The sequence below is a fragment of the Meriones unguiculatus genome, chromosome 5, assembly GCF_030254825.1.
Source record: "Meriones unguiculatus strain TT.TT164.6M chromosome 5, Bangor_MerUng_6.1, whole genome shotgun sequence".
In the NCBI taxonomy this organism is placed as follows: Eukaryota; Metazoa; Chordata; class Mammalia; order Rodentia; family Muridae; genus Meriones; species Meriones unguiculatus.
This window is the reverse complement of record NC_083353.1, coordinates 20787079-20809028: the sequence shown is the minus strand read 5'-3', so window position 1 is coordinate 20809028 and position 21950 is coordinate 20787079. Positions and strand designations below refer to the sequence as shown.

General features: G+C 39.4%; 1 non-coding gene, 1 pseudogene and 1 gene segment (V, D, J or C); 2 read left to right on the top strand and 1 right to left on the bottom strand.

Annotated features, from left to right (window-relative positions):
* Positions 1-295: 295 nt before the first annotated feature.
* Positions 296-405, top strand: LOC132654399 (U6 spliceosomal RNA). The gene has a single exon (XR_009592053.1). It is a non-coding gene; the product is annotated as a U6 spliceosomal RNA (small nuclear RNA).
* Positions 406-8857: 8452 nt separating this feature from the next.
* On the top strand, positions 8858-12627 carry LOC132654378 (immunoglobulin kappa variable 4-1-like; annotated as a pseudogene).
* Positions 12628-15400: 2773 nt separating this feature from the next.
* On the bottom strand, positions 15401-16271 carry LOC110544332 (immunoglobulin kappa variable 4-1-like). The segment is given in 2 exon segments: positions 15401-15828; positions 16208-16271. Coding segments are annotated over 2 exon segments (477 nt in total).
* Positions 16272-21950: the final 5679 nt, after the last annotated feature.

Genomic DNA, 21950 nt, shown 5'->3' with positions numbered 1-21950 from the left:
TTAGAGAAAAGATCAGGAACCACAAAGGTAAATATCACAAATAGAATACAAGAGATGGAAGAGAGAATCTTAGGTGCTGAAGATACACTTGCAGAAATTGATACTTCTCTCAAAGAAAAAGTAAAATCAGAAAAGTCCCAAACACAAAACATCTAAGAAATCAAAGACACCATGAAAAGGCTAAGTCTAAGAATAATAGGAATTGATGAAAAAGATGATTCTAGTCTCCAAGATCCAGAAAATATCTTCGAGAAAAATCATAGAAGAAAATTTACCCTACTTTAAGAAAGAGATAGTGCTCTCTTCAGCAACACATATACTAAAATTGGAATGATACAGAGAAGAAGATTAGCATGGTATCTGTGAAAAGATGACACACAAATTCCTAAAGCATTCCATATTTATACTAAATACTAATAGGGAAAACAACAAGTAACATATAATGGCAAGCCCATCAGAATCACACCTGACTTCTCAACAGAGACTTTGAAAGCAAGAAGGGCCTGGACATATAATGCAGACCCTAAGAGAACACAGATGTCAGCCCAGGCTAATATATCCAGCAAAACTCTCAGTCATCATAGATGGAGAAAACAAGATATTCAATGACAAAATCAAATTCAAACAATACCTGCCCACAAATCCACCGTTACAGAAGATACTAGAAGGAAAAATAGAAGCCAGGAAAACTAACTACATTCAGGAAAACACAGGAAACAAATAACCTCACTACAGCAAAACTAAAAGTAGCCAAACACACAAACACAATACCATAGCCAACATCAAAAGCAAAGCATCTAACAGCCACTGGTCATTAATCTCCCTTAATATCAATGGAACCAACTCTCCAATAAAAAGACAAAGACTATCAGAATGAATACATAAAAAAAGACCAAACAATCTGTTACATACATGAAACAGACCTAATTCACAAAGATAGATATTACCTGAGAGTAAAGGGCTGGAAGACAGTTTTCCAAGCAAATGGACCCAAGAAGCAAGCAGGAGGAGCCAGTCTAATATCTAAAGAAATAGATTTTCAACCAAAATTAATCAAAAGAGATGAGGAAGATCATTTCATACTCACTAAAGGAAAACTCCACAAAGAAGACACAACAATTCCGAACACCTATGCCCCCAACACAAGAGCACCCACATGTGTAAAAGAAACATTGATAAAACTGAAACCACACATAGATTCTCAAGTATTAATAGTGGGAGACTACAACACCCCACTCTCAACAAAGGACAGGTCAACAAAACAGAAATTAAACAAAGAAACAATGACTCTAACAGAGATCATGAAACAAATGGCCCTAACAGACATCTACAGAACCTTTTACCCAAACACAAAAGAATTTACCTTCTTCTCAGCACCATCAGCAAAATAGAGCATATATTGGTCACAAAACAAGTCTCAACAGATAGAAAAAGATTGAAATAATCCCATGTATCTTATATGACCACCATGGAAAAAAGCTGGATCTCAACAACTAGAGAAATAACAAAAAACCTACACACAGATGGAAACTGAACAACTTGCTACTCAATGACAGTTGGGTCTGGAAAGAAAGAAATTAAAGTCTTCTTAAAATTCAATGAAAATTAAATCACAACATACCCAAATATATGGGACACGATGACAGCAGTGCTAAGAGGAAAATTCATAGCACTAAGTCCCTTCAATAAGAAATTTGAAACATCTCATGCAAGCAACTTAATGGTTCACCTAAAAGCCCTAGAAAAAAGAGAAACAGCACACGAAAGAGGAGTAGATGTCTGGAAATCATAAAACTCATGGCTGAAATCAATAAATTAGAAACAAATAAAACAATTCAAAGAATCAATGAAACCAAGAGCTGTTTCTTTGAGAAAATCAACAAGATAGACAAACCCTTAGGCAAACTAACTAAACAGCAAATAGACACTATCCAAATCAACAAAATCATAAAAGAAAAAGGGAACATAACAACAGACACTGAAGAAATCCAAACAATAATTAGGTCTTGCTTCAAAAGCCCAAATGCCACCAAATTTGAAATTCTAAATAAAATGGGCAATTTGCTTGATCTATTCTATTTAGCAAAGCTGAATCAAACTAGGCAAATCAATTAAATAGTCCTATATCACCTAAGGAAATTGAAGTGGTCATTAAAAGTTTCCCCCACAAAAATAAATAAAGAAATAAACAAATATTTTAAAAAAAGCCCAGGGCCAGATGGTTTCAGCACAGAATTCTAACAGACCTTCAAAGAAGAGGTAACACCAATACTCTACAAACTATTCCACAAAATAGAAACAGAAGGAACATTACCAAACTTCTTCTATGAAGCCACAGTCACCTTGGTACCTAAACCTCACAAAGAACCAACAAAGAAAGAGAATTTCAGGCCAATCTCCTTCATGAACATTGATGCAAAAATACTCAACAAAATACTTGCAAAACGAATACAAGAACACATCAAAGATATCATCTACTATGATCAAGTTGGCTTCATCCCAGGTGCAGGTGTGGTGCAATATATGGAAATCTATCAATGTGATCCACCATATCAACAAACTGAAAGCAAAAAACACACATGATCATCTCCTTAGATGCTGAAAAGGCATTTGACAAAATCCAACATCCATTTATGTTCAAAGTATTGGAGAGATCACTGATACAAGATACATACCTGAACATAGTAAAGACAATACATAGAAAGCCTATAGCCAACATCAAACTAAACAGAGAGAAACTTAAATAAATCCCAATGAAATCAGGAACACGGCAATCAATGCTGCCCACTCTCTTCATATCTCTTCATCATAGTAACTGAAGTCCTTGCTATAGCAGTAAGAAAACTGAAGGAGATCAAGGGGATACAAATTGGAAAGGAAGAAGTCAAAGTATCACTATTCACAGATGATATGATAGTATACATGAGTAACCCCAAAAATTCAATCAGAGATCTCCTTCAGCTGAGAAACACCTTCAGAAATATGGCTGGATATAAAATTAAGTCAAAAAAAAATCAGAAGCCCTACTGTATACCAAAGACAAAAGGGCTGAGAAAGAAATAAATGAAACAACACCCTTCACAATAGCCAGTAATAACATAAAGTACCTTGGTATAACTCTAATCCAGCAAGTGAAAGACCTGTTTGGAAAAAAAAAAAAAAACTTCAAGTATCTGAAGAAAGAAATTGAAGAAAATATCAGAAGATGGAAAGATCTCCCATGCTCATCAATCGGTATGATTAACATAGTGAAAATGGCCATCCTGCCAAAATAAATGTACAGATTCAATGCTATTTCCATCAAAATACCAACACAATTCTTTACAGTCTTTGAAAGAAAAATTTTCAACTTCATATGGAAATACAAATAAACAAACAAAACCTAGAGTTGCAAAAATGATCCTGTTCAACAGCAGATCATCTAGACATATCTATTTCCAACCCTGATCTTAAGCTGCACTACGGAGCATTAGTAATAAACACTATAAGGTACTGGCATAGAAACTGAATGGTAGATAGATGGAACTAAATAGAAGATCCAGAAATAAATCCATAAACCTACAGGTACTTGATTGTTGACAAAGAAGTCAAAACCATACATTGGAAAAATGACAGCATCTTCAACAAATGTTGCTGGTCTAACTGGATGTCTACATGCAGAAAAATGCAAATAGATCCATATTAATCATCCTGCACAAAACTAAAGTCCAAGGGGATCAAAAGATCTCAAAATGAAACCAGACACACTAAATCGGATAGAAGAAAAAGTGGGGAAGAACCTAGAACTCATGGGCATAAGAGACAACTTCTGAACACAACACCAACAGCACAGGCTCTAAGATCAACAATCAATAAATGGGACCTCAGGGAACTGAAAACTTCTGTAAAGCAAAGGACACTGTCACCAGAACAAAATGACAGCCTACAGACTGGGAAAGGAGCTTCACCCACCCTGTATCTAACAGAGGGCTAATATCTAGAATATTTAAAGAATTAAGGAAGTTAAAAAGCAACAAATCAAGTAATGCAATTTAAAAATGGAGCACAGGGCTCAGCAGAGAATTTTCTGTAGAGGAATACAGAACGGCAGAGAAACACTTAAAGAAATGTTAAAAGTCCTTAGTTATCAGGGAGATGGAAATCAAAACAACCCTGAGATTTCAACTTACATGCATCAAAATGGCTAAGATAAAAAACTCCAGTGACAGACAATACATGCTGGATGAATGTGGAGAAAGGGGAACCATCCACCATGCCTGTTGGGAATGTAAACTTGTACAACCTCTTTGAAAAATCACTCTGGTGAATTCTCAGACAATTAGGATTAGTGCTTCCTCAAGATCCAGCTATAGCACTCCTAGGCATATATCCAAAATGTGCTCAAGTACACAAAAAGGACATTTGTTCAACCATGTTTGTATCAACTTTACTGGCAATAGCCAGAACCTGGAAACAACCCAGATTTCCCTCAGTGGAGGAATGGATACAGAAATTGTGGTGCATTAATAAAATGGAATACTTCTCAGCAATTAAAAACAATTAAATCATGTAATTTACAGGTAAATGGTTAGATCTAGAAAACATCATCCTGAGTGGAGGTATCTCAGAAACAACAGGTAAGTGGTGGGATCTAGAAAAGATCATCCTGAGTGAGGTGTCACAGAGGCATAAAGACACACATGGTATATACTCACTTATAAGTTTATACTAGACCTATAATATAGGATAAACATACTAAAATCTGTACACCTAAAGAAGCTAAACAACTAGGAGGTCCCTGGGTAAGATGATCAATCCTCACTCAGAAAGACAAACTGATGGACATTGACAAAAGGAGAAAACAGGAAACAGGATAGAATCCTACCACAGGAGTTCTCTGGAAGATTCTACCCAGAGGTGTATCAAAACACATGCTGAGACTCTTAACCAAAATTTGGGCAGGGAATCTTATGAAATAAGGGGGATAGAGTAGGACCTGGAGAAGACAGCAGCTCCACAAGTAGAGCAACAGAACCAAAATATCTGGGCTCAGGGGGGTTTTCTGGGACTGATACTCCAACCAAGTTCCATTCATAGATATAACATAGAGCCCCTGCTCAGATGTAGCTCATGGCAGCTCAGTCTCCAGTGGGTTCCCTAATAAGGGGAACAGGGACTGTCTCTGATATGAACTCAGTGGCAGGCTCATTGATCACCCCACTCCGAGGGGGGAAGAGCAGCCAGGAAGACAACTCAGCCAGTCCTTGTTAGACCCAATAAACTTGGATCAGATAGAAGAGGAGAAGGTCCTCCCCTATCAGTCAACTTGGAGAGGGGCAGGGAGGAGATGAGGGAAGGAGGGCGGGTTGGGAGGGAATGAGGGAGGGGGCTACAGCTGGGATACAAAGTGAATAAACTATAATTAATATGAAAAATAAAAATTTAATTGAAATACTAACACAGAGGTGTTCCCATGATTTTCTCCTACTACTCGTACAAAATGTAAGTATTTTCATGCAAAAGTAATTTCCTTTCCACTTTATTTTCAAAGAATCACAGAGTTTACAAGGCAGAAGGAGCCTTTAGGAGTCATTTACCCATCCTCCTCTTTCCACTGCCCTTCTTTTTTGAGTCAGAGGCTTCAGCAGAACATAGGCCTTTATGTTTTCATCGATCTTCCTTTTTCTCGATCATGTCTATTTACTCATAGGGCAGTTGTTGGGTTAGATATATGTCTAATTGTTTATGAGCCTTGGATGCTATTCAGAGGATCTAGGTTCAATTCCCTGCAGACATGGTAGGTATCAAAGATCCATAACTGCATTTCCCAGGGATCTGATATCTTCATCTAGCTTCTGTAGGCACTAGCTTCATACATTGTACACAGACATGTATCCAGCCAAAATAGTCATAGACTTAAAAATGTTAAAATAAGACCCTCACACCATCTCTATTTGTCTACCAGTATGCCATCCACAGCTGTTGAACCTAAAGGGCCCCTAATGGGTTTATCTTCAGTACATCTTGAGACAAGTGTTAAAGAACATTCAGCATTGATAGGTTGCTTTGAGTTCTGTAACCTCATCCTCTCCTACTGACTCAGAGAATCTGTGCAGACTCTTCTGAGAGAAGCAGTACGTGTGGGCTCTAGACTCCTAAAGCAGAGCACTTTTTGTCTATGCCTGTCACTCTGTATAAGAACCTCCTGTACCTTGAATGCAGCAATAAACTTCTATATCCTAAGGTGCCATGCTGCTGATTTTAACTAAGAATACTATGTCAATGTTTTATCTGAGTTATTGGAAATCTTTCTATGTCTATTCTTTTTTTTATTTTTTATTTATTTTTTTATTTAATTTTATTTTTTTCTTATCAGTTACATTTTATTTACTCTGTATCCTAGCCGTGTCCCGATCCCTCATTCCCTCCCAGTCCCTCCCTCCCTCCCTCATCTCCACCGTGCCCCTTTCCAAGTCCACTGATAGGGGGGGGACCTCCTCCCCATTCATCTGATCCTGTTTTATCAGGTATCTTCAGGACTGGCTGTACAGCTCTCCTCTGTGGCCTAACAGGACCGCTCCTCCCTTGGGGGTGGGGAGGCTAAAGAGCCAGTCATTGAGTTCCTGTTAGAAATAGTCCTTGTTCCCCTCACTTTGGGAAACCAATTGGTTACTGAGCTATGTCTATTCTTTCTAGTCACATATATAGAGTAAACATAGCCACTCATCCAGAGAATAAAAGATTCTAAGTGCTGGAACAGAAAAGCTGAGTTCAGCCTTGTAATATTTCACTATAATTTGCATTTCAGACTGATATTCCCTGGTCCTCCATACACAGTGGTGTCCATGGAAGAGGGTGCTATGTCTCAGGGGCTGAAGGACATCAGCTTCAGACTTCCTGATTACAATGGTGGAGACATATTAATCAGTATTGTGTTCAGTTAGCAGGGTTACAGTCCATTTTTAATCAATTCCAACATAATCAAATAGACCAGGACATACTGTGGAAATTTGGTAAGTGACTGAAGACCATTAGGCTCTTTATATTATATATAATATAATTTGAAATTTTTATCTTTTTAGATCCCATACTCTCCCAATGACTACTTTGAGAAGCCCATGGAATCTTTGGATTCGTAAGATGCCTGTCTCCATTTGTCCAATCTGATGGAGCAGCTGTAAACATCATGAGAGCAGAGTCTGAGCTCACTGCTGCTGTCACAGGGAAAAGTATAAAGTTTCGTGAAGATCAAAGGCATATGACAACTTGTGAGAGAGTAACAGCACCAGAGCTCCTTGTCTGTCATAGTCTAGACCTTGAGATTCGGAACTTCCTCTATCCACATAAGGTCTACTTTTATCCTATGATGTAATGTTACTGCTTTACAGAGGAGATCTGCATGTGCTTCTCAGAAATTTATTTAACTGTTTATACCTAAGAAGTGGATTATAAAATTATATATGTAATTCAAAATAGAAGGATATGCACATTGGATAAATGAATACTTATTTTTCAATAATCTTTGTGGTTTAATGGTGATATATTGACATCAGATAAATAACTTATGTTGTTTAGAGAATGGCACGAGCTTCCTATAACCAGTTGATTAATGATTCACATTTTTGAAAGATTGTTTCCAAGTATAGATTAGATGGCGCAGAAGTTGGTACCCCAGGCTGGCCTCAAACTCGTGCGTCTCCAACTATTGTCTCTCCATTTCTGAGATTACAGATGTGAAACTCTATTCCTCTCCATGATATTTGTTTTATTTATTTTTCTCTTATATTTTACACATAATTCTGGCTTTATAACTTACTTGTTATATATACTTTCAGATTTCAAAAATATGAAGTTCTGGCTGCTTCTGTGATTCCTCTCATTGCTATTGATTTTTCATTCATAGCCTAATATTTTATTCACTGTTTGATGGCAACAGTCTCTGATGTAGTCCTCAATTGTTGTCTTTAAAATCATTATATAGATTAGGGTAGCTGTGCTCCCTTCTGGAGGGACTTACCTGTTCACAATGTCAGAAGCGCATCTTAATCCAGTTTCAATACTGCTGATTTCTAAATTTCACTAGCATTTGTATTTCCTGAATAAAACTCATGGCAGCGTTGGTCTACAGAAGTCTTCATCAAAAATCTGTTTTTCCCCTTTACTTTCCTCTTTCAATTTCATGAAGTTGTGGGGAGGATAATTATAGTAATTGCTGGGTTTCCTTTTGCTTTGAGATTAAAGTTTTTCTGATCTCAGAATGAAATTAATGTCAGCCAGGATTTCCCTAGAGTGAATTCTGGCCAGCTCTTTGCATTTTAGTCCCTTGTTTATCTGAGAAAATAGAGCCCAAATGTCTGAGGCCCTGCTCTCTTTCTTCAGTATAAGAGTGACTTTGCAGATGAGTAATACTGAACACATTTAGTCTCGATTTTCTTTTGTCCTTTCATCTTTTCTTCCCTCTATATTTTCTTTCTTTTATGGCAAGTTTTCTTACTTTGTTTCTTTTGTTGTTGTTGTTCTGATTTTTTTGAAACTATCCTATCATTTCCCTAAGAATGTCAACCTGAGAAAGCTCCACTAATGTTTATACAGAAGTCAATTAACTTGAATATGTCTTGGATTTTAACCCAGGTCTACTATTTAGAGCACCTAGTATTTTTCTGTTTGAGAGTTGTAAGGCAATCTTTTTCAGTGTTTGCTCATTCTGTGATACTATTTTTGACTGTTGATTGACACCAGCTACACTCACAGACAATGCACAGGCATTTGCTTTTGTATTTGCTGACTGCTTTGCATAGCCCCCTACAGCCCAGCCCACCTGCTGAGAATTCATAAATCAGCCTTTGCAGTGAGAATTGAACTGCATCAGACAGCAGGGGGAGCAAGATGAAGTCACAGACCCAGGTCCTCATATCCCTGCTACTTTGGGTGTCTGGTGAGAAACTCAAAATATTATAATCTTTCCAGAGTCACTTCTTCATAGATAAGAAATTTAGACTGTGCCAGGTTCAATATTTCTTATATAATTATACGCTTATAACATGATAATACAAAGATATTACATGACAAATTTCAACTGTTTTTATACTTTGTGTTTGTGTCATATGCATGTTCATTTTGTATTCCTGTTTTCAGGTGCCTGTGCAGACATCGTGATGACCCAGTCTCCATCCTCCCTGGCTGTTTCAGCAGGAGAAAAGGTCTCCATCAGCTGCAGGTCCAGTCAGAATCTTTTATACAGTGGCAACTAGAAGAACTTGCTGTCCTGGTACCAGCAGAAACCAGGGCAATCCCCTAACCTGCTGATCTACTATGCATCCACTCGGCTCACTGGGGTCCCTGATCGCTTCACAGGAAGTGGATCTGGGACATATTTCACTCTCAGCATCAGCAGTGTGCAGGCTGAAGACCTGGCAGTTTATTACTGTCAGCAGGGTGTTAGTACTCCTCCCACAGTGCTTCAGCCTCCAACACAAACCTCCTTGAGAGTCTTATCAGCTGCCTGAGGCACACACAGCCCTGGCCCTGCACACTTCCCCCTTCTGCATGATAGCAGGTGTGCCTGAAAAAGTGATGAGAAAGTTTGCAGATGCCCTTACAAAATAATCATTTCAACTTTCATAATAATGGATTATGTCTTTTGGTATGAAAAACCTTTATGTGAAAATATAAATAATAACTCAGTATTATCTTTCTCTTCCTTCTGTAACACAAACACTTGAACATAAGAGACTAAACTTTTTACAGTTTTGGCGCTCTGATATCCAACATAGTACACTTTGGGCTGATGTGATGATGATAGAAAAGTTTATTTAATTTGGGGGTTGTAGGAAAGATTATGTTTCTTGTTTTTTTTTTCTAGATTATATAGTACTTTCTTTCCTTCCTTCCTTCTTCCTTCCTTCTTGGCTCTGCTGCTTATTTTTTTGCTTTCCATGAATTATATTAAATTTTATTATATTTTAGTTAATGACCTTTATCTCCATGCATGTGAGTGTGCACTAGTGTGTCTGTGTGTGCATGTTGTGCTGGGGCCAGCTGGGCGGAGTCGAACGGTTCTTGAGTTGGGTGTGAGGATTAAAATTAATAAAATAAACACACAGCACACAGTCGACAGCTTTTGCAAAAGGCAGACTGCTGCAGCAAGTCTCAAGTGCTGCCTCATCCTCTGCCTCCAGCCTTCTGACCACTTTATTCTTTGAGGGGTTACTTTAGCCAGTAAAACATCTCAGAACAATAGGTTAATTTGCACAAGGAGCCTGAGGAAGAGGTGTAACCCTCACAAGCTATCCCACCTGTTGTCACAAACAAAAGGAGATGGACTTGCAAGTTCTCCTCTGCCATTAGTAAAGACCTGCTAAAAGCCATCTCTCCACCGAGATTTAAATATCAAAGCAGGCCTCTGAGTCACGGCTCCAGACAATATTGATCGATGCACATATGACATGGCATATCTGTGGAGGTCAGAGGACAATTTAGACCTCTTTTTCCATTTTGTTTCTAGGGCTCAAACTCAGGTTTGATACCAGGATTAGTAGAAAGCATATTTTTCCATATTAGTTATGTTGCTGCCCCTTATAGTCTTTTATAGGTGTTAATTCAATGAACACAATTTTCATGAAATGCATGTATTCTCAATGTATCATGTATTTTGCACTAACTTTCATTTTGCCTTTACTTTCCTACTATTTCTTTTTTACTGTCAGGAGACATTCAGGAAAAGGGATTCAGAAGACAACTGAGCTTTCTTAAATTCAACCTGTTTCTTCTTTGTTTGTGTTTCAAGGTCTGCACTAGAGGTAAATCTGAGGCAGAGATTGTACCTCTAGCATTCCTTCCTCTAACTGACACCCCTTTTTTTCAATGTTGATATTACTCTATCTATCAAAATTCTGGCATGGTGTGAAAGAGGCCTTTACTGCCTTCTTTCCCTGGGCATTTACACTGAAAATCAATATGTGATTTAAGCTATAGTAGCATTTATTTTACAAAGTTGGGTGGCTTCGTGTTTGAGGCATAGAATTTAAAAATTGGAATGATATTTTAGTGGGTTTGTACATTGTTAAGTATGTAGTATAGTAAACTTCCCATCTCTAATGATTAGACTTGGTTTGAAGTCTAATTTGTTAGATATTAAAAAATATCTACTATCTAGAAATACACACATGCGATACACACATGCGAGCACGCGCACACACACACACACACATATTGTGTAGAGTCTGGGCTCATGTGAGATTGTGTATATCTTGTATTTTCAAGGGTATAGTTAGTATCCACAGGTTGTAGTTTTCCATTACAAACATTCTGCAGGGTTGGATTTGTATGTAGATATTATTTAATTTGTCTTCATCATGGACTGTCTTATTTTCTCAATCTATGGTGATTAAAAGTTTTGCTATGTATAGTGGTCTGGCCTGGCATCTCTTGTCTCTTAGATTCTGTAGCATATATGCTTAGTTTTCAATATTCTTTCCTCATTCCGTATGCTTAATGTGTTCATTATGACGTGCAGAGGGAACTTTTTTTCTTGGTCAAGTGAATTTGATGTTCTGTATGCTTCTTGTCCCTTCATAGCAAATCCTTCTTCGGGATACAAAAATTTTCTTCTACGACATTGTTGCAAACATTTACTCCATCTTTGAGATGAGTTTCTTCTCTTTCCTTTATAACTATTATTCTTAGGTTTGATCTTTTCAAAGTGACCTGGATTTCATAGATATTTCATATTAGTAATCTTATATATTTAACATTTTCTTTACCACTGTATCTATTTCTTCTCTCATATTTTCAACTCCTAAGATTCTGTCTTTGATCTCTTATATTCTGCTCATGAAGCAAAACAAGAGTGAGGAGTGGGAGAGGATGGCTTGTGGTCTCTATAGGAGTATTGGCAAGGGAAGAGGAGGCTCGAGATGGTATTATATTTCAGCACTGGGAACATTATTTAGAAATAGTTTCCATATTTAATTCCTAAATTTTTCATTTCCAGCATTCCAGCTATTCGGGGTTTTGTTGATTCTATTTCTAATTTCAGGTCTGGAACTGTTTTATTCATTTCCTTAAAAATGTTTGTGTCTTCCTCGATTTTTTTGACAAATGTATCCAGATACTTCTTAAGGAATTTTATTATATTTATAAAAAGCTCATTTAAGGTTTTTATGTTATGTTTCAGCTATGATGGGATATTCAGGGCCTGCTCTGGCAGGATAGCTGAGCTCTAGTGGAGTCATACTGATCTGGCTGTCATGGATTGTGTTTTTACACTGTCATCTTGGTGTCTGCAAGTGGGGTGATTAAAAGACTAGGTGCTGATTTCTGGACTTGTCTTTGTTGAAATGGATTTTGTTCTTTGGTTTCTGTTTCATATCTGGATTTTCAAAGAGTATCTTGGCAGTGTGCTACCTGTGCTCCTGACCTGTTCCAATGGTATGTTCACAGGGAATGCCTACGGGTGTTGGAGGCTGTGTAACTTGGATTATTTGGAAGATTGGAGAAAAGGGGTTTGTAATTCTTGGGGATCAGATCAAAGGGTCAACCGTGTCCTCAGCTTCAGACTTGGGGGCGAAACTTCGGGGATGGAATGACAGGAGCAGTAGGAGAAGTATGGGTCTTCCTTCATCCTACTTAATCATCTGGAAGGAGTAGCTCTTGGGTTAGCAGGGGTGGTGCTTAATAGAGTTGGTGTTTAACACTAAGCAATAGTGAGGATTGGGAAAGAATACTTTGTGGACCCTATAGGAGTAGTGACAGGGGAAGGGGAGGCTTTAGCTGGTATTATGTTGCAGTACTGGGAATAATATTTGGAATCTGGTATGGGTAAACAGAGAAGAGAAGGCCACCTGGCAGCCCACCCCAATTTCTAGCAGATCAGCTTTTATATATAAATCCTTATAGATTAAATAATTTTAATCTACTTCCCCTCTGCCCCAATCTGCCCCTCTTCCGTTTCCTTCAGTAAATTGCTGGCTTCCCAGGAATACCAACAAAATACTGCATAACAAATTACATAAGTCTATGCACAAACTGCTATATCAAGACTGGAGAAAGCAACCCAGTATAAGTTTCCTAAGAGCGGGCAAAAGAATCACAGATATGGGGTCCAGAGCTCAATAGAGAATTCCCAAGAGAGGAATATCAAAATGGCAAGAAGCACTTAAAAATGTTCAATGTCCTTAGTCCTCAGGGAAATGCAAGTCAAAATGACTCTGAGTTTTTATATTATACCCACCAGAATGGCTAAGATCAAAAAACACAAGTGACAGCACATACTTGTGAGGATATAGCGAAAGGGGAACACTCCACCATTGCTAGTGGGTGTTTAAAATTGTTCAACTACTTTGGAAATCAATCTGGAACTTTCTCAAAAAAAAACTGAGAATAGCTGTACTTCAAGACACAATTGTGCCACTGGGCATATACTGAAATTATGCAAGGAGGGTCCTAAAGAGGATGCTTTAATCTCATTAAGAAGGAGAAATAGAATACGTAGCAGACATGGCTGGCAAGAGGGAACAGGGTAAAAAAGGGAGCAAGGAGAGTAATGAGGGTTGGGATCAGATGTGGGGAGGGCAGAAGCAGGAGGAATAGAAGGCTTGCAGAGAGAACAGAAACCTTCAGCAGAGGCATCTCTGTGATAAGCTGGAGACCTATGACAGGTTAGGCTCCTGGGATGATATGAGGGTGACTCCTGCTAAAATTCCTAGTAATAGGGGTCATGGAGACTGAAGAAGCCACCTTCTAACTAGACAAGACTCCTAGCTGTGAGTGGGAAAGACCAACCCAGTACAAAACTTCTACAAAAAATTGACCCTGCATACAAGATATGTAGGGGAAAAAAAGCAGAGATGGCATTATGTTCAAACAACAACTGCCCCTATCTGAGATTTACCCCATAGGAGACAGCCAACCCCTGACACTATTAAAGAAATGCTGTTATGCTTGTTGACAGAAGCCTAGCATAGTTATCCTCTGAGTCGCTCCACCCAGCACCTGTAAACATTGGGTGGAGTGCAAGGAGTCTTGTGGAAGAGTGCATTAAGAAAAGAAGGACCAAAAGGGGAAAGGAACTCCACAAGAAGACAAAGAGATCCAACTAACCAGGTACCAAGATGGCCTCTGCAGAATGAAGCACCAACCAAGGGCCTTGCATGGTCTGTAATTTGGTCCCTTGAACAGATAAAGTCAAAAGGAGGCTTAGTCCTCATATGGGTTCCCTAGTGAGGGAAATATGGGATGACTCTGACATGGCCTCTGCTGCCATTTTCCCATGTCAGGGCTAGCTCTCTGGTACAAAAGTGAAGAAGATATGCTCAGTCCAGATGCAACTTGATATGCTGGGGCTAGTGGATAGGAGGTGCTCCTCTTGTCTAAGGAGTAAGGGAAGGGAGATAGGGGAAAGAGGGAGGAAGGGTGGGATAACCTGGAGAGCAGGGAAGGGGCTTTGGCTGGGATGTAAACTGAATAAATAAAAATGAATTAAATTTAAAATTATAAGAGACCATGGCTGTGGAGGACATAAGGCCTAAGACATAACCTACCATTGCTGTTTTTTGCATGGGCATGGCATCAAAATGCTCTGTAATCCTTATATGTATCTTCAAAGAAGGGTGCTATTATTAGCATTCATTCTAGAAGCATATTTAGTTTGTAGACATTGGATAAAGCAGAGTTTCACAACTGGTCAAACTACTGAGAATGATAACTGTGGGATGCTCATACCTAAATGGGATGTCTCCCTCCCGACAAATCGAGGACTTCATAGAAGAAGAGGCAGAATGAACATAAGGACCAGAATTGTGAAGGAGTGCTGTGAGACAGTGCCTTTTGGGAATGACAAGACCCTTGCACTCATGAACAAATTGCCAGGGTGGATACTTGCACAAGACTTGAGCCATCAAGACCTTCTCATGCAAGGGGAAGCTGCAGATGTGAGCTTCATCCTTCACTGAGTTACCTCACTCAGGATGATCTTGTCTAGTTCTATTCATTTGCCTGCAAAATTCATGATTTCCTTGTTTTCAATTGCTGAGTAGTATTCCAATGAGTAAATGTACCATTTCTGTATCCATTCCTCAGTTGATGTACACCTCGGTCTTTTCTAGATTCTGGCTATTACAGATAAACCTGCTATGAACATAGTTGAGCAAATATCCTTGCTGTATTATTGAGCATATTTTGGATATATGCCCAGGAGTAGTATAGCTAGATCTTGAGGTAACACTATTCTTAATTTTCTGAGAAAGCACTAGACTGATTTACAGAGAGGTTGTACATGTTGCCATTCCTACCAGCAATGAAGGAAGGTTCCCCTTTCTCAGACTCTGTTCCAGCAGGTGTTGCATTTTCATATAAAGCTTTTTCATACAAAAAAATATGAGGCATTGAACCCATATTTTTTTACTGTGCTCTGCAAATTCTTTTATTGCTTTTTCAGGCAGAAGGGGGAAGTATGCAGGGTCAGGTCAGTGTTTGTGCTGCAGACAGCTGGAGAGACTCTGAAGGAGGTTTTTATTGGAGGCTGAAGCACTGTGGGAGGATAGCTGTAACCCTGCTGACAGTAATAAACTGCCAGGTCTTCAGCCTGCACACTGCTGATGATAAGAGTGAAATCTGTCCCAGATCCACTGCCTGAGAAGCGATCTGGGACCCCAGTGTGCTTGGTGGATGCATAGTAGATCAGCAGGTTAGGGGATTGCCCTGGTTTCTGCTGGTACCAGGACAAGTAGTTCTTTTGGTTTCCGGTGTTTAAAAGACTCTGACTGGACTTGCAACTGATGGTGACCTTCTCTCCCGCTGACACAGCCAGGGAGGATGGAGACTGGGTCATCATGATATCTCCACTGGTACCTGCAATAATGAGGAGATATTGAAAATGCATACATACAATCACAGATTATGAAATGACAATTGAAATTTGTTATTTAATACAGAACCCAGGATTCAGAGTCAGGCAGTTGTCTGTGAGTTTGAGGCCAGCCTAGTCAACAAAGTGAGTCAAGGACAGCCAGGGGTCAATTACACAGAGAAACCCTGTGTAAAAAAATAAAAAAAAGAGAAAGAGAGAAAGAAAAATTAAAAAGAGAGAAATTTAAGAAATTTGTATTTAAATGTCCTTAGCATATTCTAAAGAAATTATTATGTAAGAAATGCTACACTCTGGTACCCATTCTAAATTTCTTTCATACAGATATGTGATTCTGAAATGATAATAAATTAAATTTCTCACCAGACACCCAGAACAGCAGCAACATGAGGACGTGGGTCTGTGACTCCATCTTGCTCCCCCTGCCTATATGATCCTACTCAGTTCACATGGAAAAGGGCTGGTTTATAAATTCTGAGCAGCTGTGCTGTGCTGGAGAAGCCCATGCAAAGCAGTCAGCAAATACAAAAGCATATGTCTGGGCATCACAGAAAGTGAGCAGTTAGCAGCTCTCAAGCAGAAATGTACAAGGTGCTTGAAAAGCACCTTTGGGTTAAAATCCAAAACAGCAGTTGACTTTTGCAGAAACTTTAGGAGTTATCTCAGATTGACAGTCCTAGGGAGATGATGTGTTCAAGAAATCACCACCACAAATAAAGAAACAGAATGGGAAAACATGCAATAAAAGAAAGTAAGGGCAGAGGTGAGGAAAGAATTGCAAAAGAGGAAACTGGGGCTAAATTTGTTCATTGCCTCCCCTCCACAAAGCCACTCATACTGAGGACAATGAACAGGGTCACAGATATGTGGGCTTCTGTTTCCAGGCTACACATGGGGCACAGATAAAGAGAAACCAGAAATTCTGTTGAAATTCTAAGAGATATCAATTTAATCCTGTCACCAGACAAGCTTTAATCTCACAACAAAAGTAAACCTAGCAAAAACTAAGTATTTCCCAAACAACTTTGTGGAATTAAAAAAAAGAGCTCTAAAGTGAGAGAATGGAAGGAGAATTAAACAATCCAGATTTCCTCATAAAATCATCCCTGTAGACCAACCTTGGCTAGAGTGTTTAATCCCAGAAATTCATCTTCTAGGGTAACTTAGAAATTAGCAATATGTAAACCGGGTTGTGATGGTCTTGCCTGCACAGTAACTAGATTTAAAAGCACATCTCTCAGTTTGTTAATATGGTGGATAACATTGATGGACTTCCGTATATTGAACCACCCCTGCATACCTGGGATGAAGCCTACTTGGTCATAGTGGATGATATCTTTGATGTGCCCCTCAACTGAAAATGGATACAGAAATTATGGTACATCTACACAATGGAATATTACTTAGCAATGAAAAATAAGGAAATGAAATTTGCATGTAAATGGTGAGATCTGGAAAGGATCATCCTGAGTGAGCTGTCCCAGAAGCAGAAGGACACACACGGTATATACTCACTCATATAGACATATAATATAGGATAAACCTACTAAAATCTATACACCTAAAGAAACTAATAAAGAGGGAGGACTCTGACTTTTATAAAATGCTCAATCCCCATCCCAATAAGCAAAGAGGATGGGCATCAGAAGAAGAAGAAAACAGGAAACAAGTTAGGAACCTGCCACTGAAGGCCTCTGAAAGGCTCTGCCCTTCAGACAATCAAAGCAGATGCTGAGACTTATGGCCAACTGTTGGGCAGAGTGCATGGACTCTTATGAAAGAAGTGGGAAATAGTAAGATCTGGAGAGGACAGGAACTCCACAAGGAGGGCAACAGAACCAGAAAATTTGAACACAGGAGTCTTTCCAGAGACTCATACTATAACCAAGTACCATGCATGGAGATAACCTAGAACCCCTGCACATAGTAATGGAAAGAGGAATTGCCTCTGACACCAACTGATTGGCCTGCTCTTTGATCACCTCCCCCTGAGGGTGGAGCAGCAAAACCAGACCACAGAAGATGACAATGCAGCCACTCCTGATGAGATTTGATAGACTAAGATCAGAAGGAAGGAGAGGGGGACCTCTCCTATCAGTGGACTTTGGGAGGAGCGTGGGTGAAGAAGGGGGAGGGAAGGTGGGATTAGGAGGGGAGGAGGGAGGAGTTTATGGGGGGATACAAAGTGAATAAAGTGTAACTAATAAAAGTTAAAAAAAAAAAAACAAAACACACATCTCTCCAGAAGGGGTAGCACAGCATGTTTTTAAATATTATTTTAAAAGTTTTTTAAGATTTATTTATGTATTTTATGTATATGAACACTCTGTTTTCATGCACACCAGAAGAGGAAATCAGATCCCATTGCAGATGGTTGTGAGCCACCATGTGGTTGCTGGGAATTGAACTCAGGACCTCTGATAGAGCAGTCAGTACTCTTCACCTCTGAGCCAGCCACAAGTTTCATTTGTTTTGTTTTGTTTTTACCTGGAGCTGGCTTACAGTTTCAGAGGTTTAATCCACTGTCATGATGGTAGGGAGCATGGGGCTATGCAGCAGACATGGTAAAGAGAAGTAGCTGGGAGTTCTACATCCTGATCCTCAGGCAGCAGGAAGACAGAAACACTAGGCTTAGCTGGGCTTTTAAAATCTCAAAGCCCACCCCCAATGACACACTTCTCCCAACAAGGCCACATTTTCTAATCCTTCTAAAGTAGGGCCACTCTCTGATGACCAAGCATTTAAATATGGGAGTCTATAGGGTCCATTCTTATTCAAACCACCACAGTCCCCATCCTGATCCCCTCTGAAAGGTTCTGCCATGCAGACTATCAAAGCAGAAGTTGAGACTCATGACCAAACTTTTGGCAGAATATAGGGAATCTTATGATAGAAGTGGGAAATAGTAAGATTCGGAGAGGACAGGAGATCCACAAGGAGGGTAACAAAACCAAAATATTTGAACACAGGGGTCTTTCCTGAGGCTCATACTCCAACCAAGTACCATGCATGGAGATAACCTAGAACCCCTGCATAGATGTAGCCCATGGTAGTTCAGTTTCCAAGTGGGTTCTATAGTAATGGGAACAGGGACTGCTTCTGACATGAACTGATTGGCCTACTCTTTGATCACCTCCCCCTGAGGGTGAGCAGCCTTACCAGGCCATAGAGGAAGACAATGCAGCCACTCCTGATGAGACCTAACAGACTAGGATCAGAAGGAAGAAAAAGAAACTCTCCCCTACCAGTGGACATGGGGAGGGGCATGCATGGAGAAAGAGGACAAAGGGAGGGATTAGGAGGGGAGGAGGAAGGGAAGTAGAGGGGGGATAAAAAGTAAAGAAAGTGTAATTAAAAATACAAATTAAAACAAAACAAAAAACAAACAATGCTTTGCAAGGAAAAAAAAAAACCCACTAATCAAAGTGGACTTTGAGCTTAAATTGGATCTCTTCACCGAAAGACCAATTATGACTTATGTCTTAAATAGATACATGCCTGCAAGTATGCCGAACTCACTGAATTTGGAAACATTTTTTTCCTCATTAAATGTAAATTATTTGTGAGTAAAGACCAAGAGAATATGTCCTAAGCCTAAAATCATTATGTATCTCAGTACAGGGGTCAACACATGAACGAGCCATCTTCCTACTACATCCAAACACAAATGGTTTGCATGGGAGTGAGTGCAGAAGAACAGCCTAGTCCAGGGAGAAGAGGGACAGCATTTTTATTTTTTGCAGGATAATTCTTGGGGCAGTGCTCTCGGGAGAACAAAGAAAGGTTAGGAATTTTATTCTGGGAAGCTATATGTACTCATGCAGGAAGGCATGTGGAACACAGCCCTTTTAAAATGAAGAAATAATCATTAGATCTTTATAAAAATTTATTCACAATTTATTAATTACATATTCAGATTGAAGCCCCTTTGTAAACTCTGCCATTCCCACCATCTTCCCTTAACACCCTTCCCTTAGTCCCCTGAAAGGGGGAATTCTCCTCTGTTTCCTTCTGCCCATAGCGTGTCAAGTCTCATCAGGACTGCTTGGATACTCTTCCTCTGTAGTCTGGCAAGGCTGCATCATTAGGTGTAAGTGATCAGAGAGCAGACAACTGAATTTATGATAGAGGTATACCCTGCTCCCCTCACTCAGAGATCCACATGGACTTGTATGAAAAAAATGTCAAGTGTCTGAAGAAGCAAATAGAAGATACCAGAAAACAGAAAAATATCCCATGCTCATGGCTTGGCAGGATTAACATAGTAAAATGACATCTTACCAAAATACCAACAAAGTTCTTCACAGACCTTGAAAAAAAATTCTCAGCTTCATATGGAAGAACAAGGAACCCAGAATAGCTAAAACAATCCCGTACAATAAAAGATCTCCTGAAGGTATCTACATACCTGATCTCAAGCTGTACTAAAAGCAACAGTAATAAAAATTACATGATACTGGCATAGAAACAGACTGGTGTATCAATGGAATCGAACAGAAGACCCATAAATAAACCCACACACCTATGTACACATGCTTTTTGACAAAGATGCCGAAACCATACAATGGAAAAAAGATAGCTTCTTCAGCAAATGGTGCTGGTCTAACTGGAAATCCACATGTAGACAAATGCAAATAGACCCATATATATTGCTCTGAACAAAATTAAAGTTCAAGTGGCTGAAAGATCTCAACATAAAACCAGGCACACTAAATCTTTTTGGGGAAAAACATTGAACTCATTGGCACTGGAGACAATTCCTGAAACAGAACAACAAGGAATATTTTTAAATAATTTTTAAAAAATTTAATATTAATTACAGTTTATTCACTCTGTATCCCAGCTGTAGCCTCCTCCTTCATTCCCTCTCAATCCCACGTTCCATCCCTCATCTCCTTGCATTCCCCTCTTCAAGTCCACTGATAGGGAAGGTCCTCTTCTTCTTCCATCTGAACCTAGTATATCATGTCTCATCAGGACTGGCTGTATTCTGTTCCTCTATGACCTGGTAAGGCTGCTCTGCCCTCAGGATGAGGTGATTAAAGAACCAGCCACCAAATTCATGCCAGAGACATTCCCTGTTCCCCTTAACAGGGAACCAACTCAAATAATATTTTTTTAAAGACCAATAGACCATAGCATCAGAGAATGTTATGATCCAAAGAGAAAGTCTTTGAGCATGAATAAAAATGTAAACAATAACAAAAATAAAGGACATTGAAAGTTTCATATTAGTGAATTATGAAAAAGATGTATAAGCAATAAATTCTAGACTCAGTATTATGTACAAAGTACAAGAAAAAGCAAATAAATAGAAATGTGATGGGCAAAGAGCAGTGTTTGTGTATTCTGGAAGTCTAAGGATAGAAAGGTTTCTATACATCTGGGATGCAGATGGCTGAAGCAGAAAAGAGAATGTTTTATTCTTGAAGAATTGTTTATGGATCGGAGGTAAGTGGCAGACCAGAAGTAACATGGTATAGGGAATATATCAGGAGTATGTAGTGACCTACGATGGAGGGGGCTGGCTGAGAGTGCAGAGATGGGGAGTGGAGATGGGCAAGTTTCTCTTAAAGTGAGGTATCTATGGATGGTATGAGAGAAAATAAGAGATAGGTGACTTGGGGAGAGGAGTGTTGTGCTTTGGAAGGTGAAGCCTGTAACCTCTGGAAAAGAAAAAAATTGAGGAGTGAGATCAGACTGAATATTAGAGAGAGAAGGACTGTAAAGAATGAGGTTATCTATATACTGAAGCAGGTGAGAGGAAAAGGAAGAAGGAAGGCCAAGTCTACAGTAATGCTTGGCCAAAAGATTGGGGACTGTCTCTGAATCCCCGTGGAAGGACAGGTGAGGTATCTGATCACAGGGGTCTTTTCTGAGACTGATACTCCAACCAAGGACCATTTGTGGCTATAATCTAGAAGCCCTGCTCAGATGTAGCCCATGGCAGCTTAGTATCCAAGTGGGTTCCAGGTAAGGGAAACAAGAACTGTCTCTGACATGAACTCAGTGGCTGGCTCTTTGACCACCTCCTCCTAAGTGGGTAACAGCCTTGCCAGGACACAGAGGAGGACAGTACAGCCAGTCCCGATGAGATCTCATAAGC